The sequence below is a fragment of the Alosa pseudoharengus genome, unplaced genomic scaffold (assembly GCF_046254945.1).
Source record: "Alosa pseudoharengus isolate Yale_2024_CS ecotype anadromous, Long Island Sound unplaced genomic scaffold, YU_APseudo_1.1 YU_APseudo_1.1_scf_7, whole genome shotgun sequence".
NCBI lineage: Eukaryota > Metazoa > Chordata > Actinopteri > Clupeiformes > Clupeidae > Alosa > Alosa pseudoharengus.
This window is the reverse complement of record NW_027468859.1, coordinates 34939414-34946637: the sequence shown is the minus strand read 5'-3', so window position 1 is coordinate 34946637 and position 7224 is coordinate 34939414. Positions and strand designations below refer to the sequence as shown.

Genomic DNA, 7224 nt, shown 5'->3' with positions numbered 1-7224 from the left:
CACACATACCGTACACTGTATTGTGGCATAAGTTCCTGTAACCTAAAAAATGCAAACAGAATGTAAAATGAAATGTACAGTAAGCTTGTAAAGACCTTAATATGCATTTTCTTTAAATGCTAAGATTGCAATTGCAACAAGAGTCCGGCATTGTCTATGAGATGAATATTTGTTGACAACAATATTCAATATTCAGCTCACTGGATACTCAGTCTTTGGAAAATCTCTGGTACTGCTGCAGGACTGCTAAACCACTTAAGGGATGGTACACAGAGAAGTCCAGGTATCAGAGACCTCAGTGAGAAGAACTAACAGCTGGTATGTTAAGTGTGCCGTAAAAAAAAACCCTTGCTAAATGGCCCTCACCTTTTAACCCTTGTGTGGCGTACGGGTCAAATTGACCCATTTTTAATTTTCACTTTAAGACAAAATATACAAGAATAATGTTTTTCAACCTGATACTTTATGGCTTAAGCTTATTTTCAGTGAAAAACATGTAACTGAACAAAACAATATTTTGTAGACATGCTAACATACTTTAACATCCTTCACAAGATGTCTGGGATGACACAGATGTACAGAAAAACACAGAAATACACACACACACAAACTGAAACACACACACACCGATACATATGCTCGCACGGACACTCACACTAACACCTGGACACATACTCTTTCTCGCTCATTTACATACAGTACCCTTCAGAATTATTGGCACCTTTTTAGCCAGATTTTTAGCCTGATGAAGGTCATCTGACCGAAATGTGATATAAAGTTTTAACTGCAAATGAAAACAGTGTGTGTCCTTTTTTCTGATGTCGGTGACCCTGTGGGCCTTCTCCGACGCACCCGTCCAAAGGAGGTGTGCAAAAGCACTCCACGGTCTCGGGGCTGTTTTTATTCCCAAAGGCCTTGGGAACCTTATTAAGGTGCATGGTATCATAAACATTTTCAAAGGAAATCTGTCAATCTCTGCCAAGACATTAAGACATGGATCATTCATCAGGTCAATGAACCAAAACAAATGTCCAGATCAAATCAAAAATGGTTTACTGAACCCAAAATCAATCTTCGGCCATTGCCATCTCTGCCCCCTGATCTAAACTCCATAGAAAAACAGTGGGGTGAGTCAAAGAGGAGAATGCACAAGTGTGGACCTAGGAATCTGGACGATCTGGGGAGATTTTGTAAAGACCAATGGTCTTAAATCCCTTGCTTTGTATTCTCCAACTTTATAGGGTGTCATAGGAGAATATTACGAGCCGTTTTATTGGCAAAGGCTGCCAATAATTGTGAGCAACGTGTTTTTGTTTAAAATATTATCTGTTTTATGATATTTTCTTAAAATAAATTTGCTTCCCTTCAAGGTTGGATTTTTCTTCATTGTGAGATTACAATAAATCACCAACCGATTATTTTTCATACCTGTTTTTAGTCAACTTAGTTAGCAGAGGTGCCCATAATTCTGGAGGGTACTGTACATGCTACAATGTTTCATTCCAAGCCAAAGAAGTTCCTGCTTTCCTGCAGTCTTAACCTTCTGTTGTGAGGGATCCTGATCAATGTTATTCCAAAAGGTCGAAACACTCTCAAGTCTGCACCAATAAATAGCTTTAGCAGTGTAGTCTATGTATAGGTCAATTCCCTGGCAAAATAATGTCCCGGGTCAATTTGATCCGAACAGTCTGAAAGGTTGCGAAATCTGAACATCATACAAGGGTTAAAGCTTATAGAATTGCTTAAGTTTTAATTACATACCATACATGATTATTACCAACAAAGATTTCAATCTCTCAGCAGCCTTCAACAGACCACAGATCATGATATAGGTCCGATAACTTCCACTATACAGTGCAATCCCTGCCCCTAGCTTTTCTTCCGGTAACATCCGCCCAAGATGGTAAGCTGGTGCTTGGTGGGATACCGGCAACTCCAATCAGCTGTGTGTATGGACTGTATATGGAAATCACTTTGGATACTGACAAAATGTTGAATATGTTTGGTGTTTGTTTATTCATTTTCTGCATAAATTGAAAACCACTTCTTAAGAACCCCTCTGAAAATGGAAACCCCTGTGGTGCTTGATTGTTTCCAGTCTGGCAGGCTGTGACTGCCTTCCTGTCACTGGTTATTGGACTCATTTATCATACTTAATAGGTAATTCACACTCCTTTTGTACATGTTTTAATAGAAAATCTCCTGTTATGACAGTAAAGTCTTGGTGTAAGCCAAAACATTGCTGTGTAGTTTAGTTTAGTAGTACGTTGCATCTTGCTTTCTTGCATCAGTGAGCTTCATTACAAACAACACTACACTGAAAAAAAAGTTCCTTGAATTTACATGATTTTAATGTGTACATCGGTCCCACATAATCAGAATGTGTCCAGCTGACACAATTTTTACACTTTTGTTCTAGTTAATCGTTTCTTGTAAAACCTACACATTGAAATCACATCGTATTACATAAAAAAATCATGTTGAATGAAGATAATACCTTCATATTTATGTAATACCAATGTATTGTGTAATGCAAAAGTAATTTTATCATGTCAATAGTAATAGATTGTAAAAGGTACTTCTAACTTCATTTATTAATGCTAAAAAAATAAACTCTTAAAGTTTTATGTCCCTATAGTAACAGAACAGTGTGTTTTAACTGTTTTTTTTTTCTTTCTAGAATTGCAGACATCTGTCATACATCTTTTTACTGAAAAGAGTCAAGTCAGTTTAGTAGTCAATTTTTATTGAAAGCAACATGAAATACACAGTATTGTTTTTTATCCAGCAATTGACAAATGGAAAAAAGTGCAGCAAACATCACAGGGAAAGGAGAAAGATAGAGGAGTGAGAGAGGAAGAGGAGAGAGAGAAGTGAGAGAGGGAGAAGGGGAGAGAGGGAGAGAGAAGGGGGAAGAGAGAGAGGGAGAGAAGAGAAAGAAAGTGAGAGATCAGGCCTGAAGACTGATGGACCAGATTCAAAGATGACTGACCAAAAGGTGACATTTCTAGTTCCTAAAATAAAGATAATTAATAATTAATAATAATAAAAAACATCCACAAAAAGATTTCATGACCCGTGGTCACTCAGCCATTGATAGTCCTTTCAGGTTTCAACATAATAAAAACAGTATTTCTTTTTCAAAAAATAAAAATGGAAAGTCATTCACTGAAACAGGTTGTTCTTTAACCAACCTTTGGAGTTTGCCTTCATCCAGCTCCATGAAGATTTTTTACAATGCCTCAAAGGTGTATCTAAGCACGGGCAGGTACATGAGGTTATCAACTCCGACATCATCAGTGACAGCTAACGGCCATGTAGATCTGTCAAAAACTTTATTCCTTGGAGTACGACCCCAGTGTCCTCATGTTCTCTCAGGACATAAACCTCAACAGTTGTCTTCAACTTCATCCATGACCTGAATTAGGCAGACAAATGCACATAACAGTAAGAAAATGAGACCCTCTAACAAAGCCCTATTGAGAAATGAATGTGAAAAATAGACATGTTCATGTACATACCACATATTCCTGCACAAAGTTTTCAGGATCTTCCCCCGTGTAGATACAGAGTCCCTTCAGGAGACACTCGGCCAGCATCTATATCACACTGAAATAAAAACATTATTGATTAGCACATTAATCCAAGTTTCATTTAAGTCAGCCACTGTTGTAAACGACCATATGATAAAAAGAAACAAAAAGTTAGACGAATACAATAGATAGATACTTTATTCTTCCCGAGATCATCACAAATTTTAGGATGTGATGAATAATAGAATAATAATAGAACAATATGTGAAGAAGTATCAATATCAACATGATCAAAAATATTAGCCTCTGTAAGGTTTGCATGATTAAAACTCTGCATTACTCACATCAGTAATTTGCTTAATCATTGCTTGGAGACAGGAACTTGGATTGAAGTGGGACAATTGTGATTCTTTTGAAATTCCGTGTTGATCTGAAATAAGATTAGCAGGAAGAAAATTAGTTTCATACGACAGTGCCAGACAAAACATACGCATACTGCACCACACATCTGGCATAACAGGCATTTATTGGTGTATAAGACATTCATTTTATCAACAGTAAATTCATAAATAAATAAAAGATCAAACTTCAGTGACTTCAAACAGTAACATCACTACATCTTAGACTCAGTAACAAAAAAGTTGTATGCGTACACTGTACTGCCTGTTTTTTTGCCTGCATAAACAAATCAAAATATTTATATTTCATATTTTCATCATATGGGGAGACAACTTCCTAGGGCTAAACGTTTTTGGATGCTATAATGTAACTTTGCAAATGGCTTTTTGTCCACGTGGCTATGCTAGCTTGCTTTTAGGCAGCCATTTGCTGGCAACACACTTGGCGCACACAGGCTAACAGGCTTTTCACTCACATACAACTTATTATGCTTCAAACGTGATCAAATTAATGGACTGTACCAAACCAACCCCAATTTAGCTTTACTATGATTTATGTATTTTTCCAACCGCCCAACAGATGCAGCTAACTGGTTGGTTAGGCTAACGTTAACTTGGTAGAAAGAAACGGACCAAAAAATAATACAAAGACATCAAGGGTCAACTTTGCAACGCTGTAATACTGTAAGAAAACAGCTAGGAGATTTATTGTCTAATATAACATGATCATAAGGTTGATAAACTTACCCTTCAGTAGGCTAATTCGATTTGCCATTCTCTCTTCCACTTCAGTCACTGATGATAGATATCCAAACTTTAACGGTCAAACCATGCTTCAAAAACTTCTTCTTCTACTACTATGTATTTTTTTTAATGACACATTACAGCCACCTGCTGCTCTGGAGTATGTCTGAACTTAAAATTTTCACTTTCGATCAACACAAGAAAAATGTCTACATCCAGCATTCAAAATTATCTCTTGAAATCTACTTAATTAAAACACGTTTGCAAGCGGAATATAAAACAATCATGTTGCATATATCAAATTAATTTGTGTCAAATCAAAGACCCCCTATTTCCATTTTTTTCAGTGTAGGTCCTACATGACCCACTCCATGGAAATTGTTTTTAAATACAACAGTGTCCAGCATGTCATTTTACAGAGCAATGCCAAATGTGCCTTCTAGGGTGCAGCACATGTTGCCTTATGTAAATTCCTTCAAGTGCAGTCATATACATAAACATTACATACATAAACATTAGAATTTGCATCTTCAAAAATCTGCCCCTACTCCCTGGGATAAGAGCCTGTAATCAAAGCCTTTACTCTATCAGCTACTGAGAAGTCTGCAAAACGCTTTATGCGTGCCCTTTCCGCCTGATCAGCTACTGAGAAGTCTGCAAAACGCTTTATGCGTGCCCTTTCCGCCTGATCAGCTTCTTAAAAGCCAGCTTGAAGTCGTCATTGAAACTGGTGTAAAGAAGTGGGTTGATGAGGGAGTTGATGTAGCCCAGCCAGGTGAGGAAGTCCGACACCTGAAGAGAGGGGCTGACCAGCCGCAGGCCCACAAGGACCTCCTTGATGAAGAAGGGCAACCAGCAGAGGATGAAGGCCCCCAGGATGAGCCCTAGGATCCGTGCCGCCTTCCTCTCCCGCAGGGTGCAGATCTGGTTCCTCTCGTCCGGCACGTCCAGGTCGGCCTCAAAGGAGGGGATGCGGATGGTGACGTTGAAGCGGTCGAACTCCATGGAGGGGTCCGAGGTGGAGAGGTCGGACACGCAGAAGGTGTGCACCACGCGGCAGTGGCCGAGCGAGTGCTGGCTGTCCGTGCTGCGGCCGCTGAGGTGGCGGGAGGAGCCGCGCTTCTGGTACAGCGTCTTGGCCGCGCTGTAGATGCGGTAGTAGAGGACGAGGATGAGGGTCATGGGGATGTAGAACGCCCCCAGGGTGGAGTAGATAGTGTAGCCCACGTGGTCGTGCTCGATGACGCACTGGGTGGCCACGGTGGCCTTGTGGCGGTGCCGCCAGAAGAGGGGCGGCATCGAGATGAAGACGGAGATGACCCATACCGCGGCGACCATGGCGGCGGCCCGCCGGGCTGTCCTCTTGCGCGCATACTCGATGGCTTTGGTGATGGCCCAGAAGCGGTCCAGCGCGATCACGCACAGGTGCAGGATGGAGGAGGTGCAGCAGGTCATGTCCACGCTCAGCCACACCTCGCAGACCGCCTGGCCCATCGCCCACGTCGTCATGGTGATGTAGACCACGCTGACGGGCATCACCAGGATGGCCACCAGGAGGTCGGTGATGGCCAGAGAGCAGATGAGGTAGTTAGCGGGCAGGTGGAGCTTCTTGGTCGTGCAAATGGCTGCGATCACCGCTATGTTGACCAGCGCCGTGAGCAAGGTCAAGACCCCGAGGAGGACCACCACCACGAGCCTTTCGGTCACCATGGGGACTCGAAACACTGCCCCCGTCGGCACGTCAGTGCAGTTTGTGGCATTGGGGGGCACCTCCGAGCTCCCCCATAGGTACCGCTCCATCTCCATGACTACCTCAGCCTGGCCCTCCTGCCAAGCTGGACTCCCTCCACAGCAGTGGGCAAGCGCTCCAGGTTAACAGCAGCCCTGAAACACAAATGGGATTTTTAAATGCATTTCTCTTCATGGAAGGAGCACGAGGAAATCTAATGAACCGTCTCTTAAAATACTTCCAGGAGACGGCTAAAACCGTAAGGGACTTTAATGAAAATGAGAGTTGGCAGAAAGAGTAAAGACAAGGTCATCTGCAATCAGAAAAAATGTTCTGTATAAGGGCATGCAGGATTTGATCTTCTTAGTTGTTCACATACACTTATGCTTTTTTTGTTGTTGCTGTACCTGCTTATCCACATTTTCTGAAACTTGGTCTTGTTTTTTTCTTCTAAACTCTAAACACATAATTTCCAAAAAGTCCATCTCCTACAAAAGAAATTGCACAAAAAAATATGAGGCAGTTACTTTTGTTAACTCTTCTAAAACATGGTGGACAAAAGTATTGCACATAGACAGTCGACCTCTTGAATTTCCAGTAGATGTGGAATGTAGAAAATAGAAAATACTTACAAAAAACTGTTTATAACTAGCCTGGCTAACGCCAGACCTCATCTCATTGAGATGGGGTCTGGGAACTACACATTCATTTTCTCGTATTTGAGACGTGGTTTACGAATGCCCAGAGCCCTTTATTGGGCGCTACGAATGTTTATCAAATGTGTTTGTACGTAGCTCATAACCGCTTCGGTGTGTCGTCA

At 41.3% G+C, this 7224-nt stretch overlaps 1 protein-coding gene and 1 long non-coding RNA gene across 3 annotated transcripts; both read right to left on the bottom strand.

The window, feature by feature from the left end:
• Positions 1-2729: 2729 nt before the first annotated feature.
• On the bottom strand, positions 2730-5020 carry LOC143109432 (uncharacterized). Of its 2 annotated transcripts, XR_012983860.1 has the most exons (5): positions 4679-5020; positions 3878-3963; positions 3522-3609; positions 3195-3418; positions 2730-3014 (listed from the first exon to the last, which is right to left on the bottom strand). It is a non-coding gene; the product is annotated as an uncharacterized LOC143109432 (long non-coding RNA). The 2 variants fall into 2 exon arrangements; XR_012983859.1 differs by having other exon boundaries at positions 2730-3418; positions 4679-5013.
• Positions 5021-5341: 321 nt separating this feature from the next.
• htr1e (5-hydroxytryptamine receptor 1E) lies at positions 5342-6481 on the bottom strand. Its single transcript, XM_076272407.1, has one exon. It carries the CDS (start codon positions 6479-6481, stop codon positions 5342-5344), a length of 1140 nt encoding a protein of 379 aa, XP_076128522.1.
• Between the last annotated feature and the right edge of the window lie 743 nt (positions 6482-7224).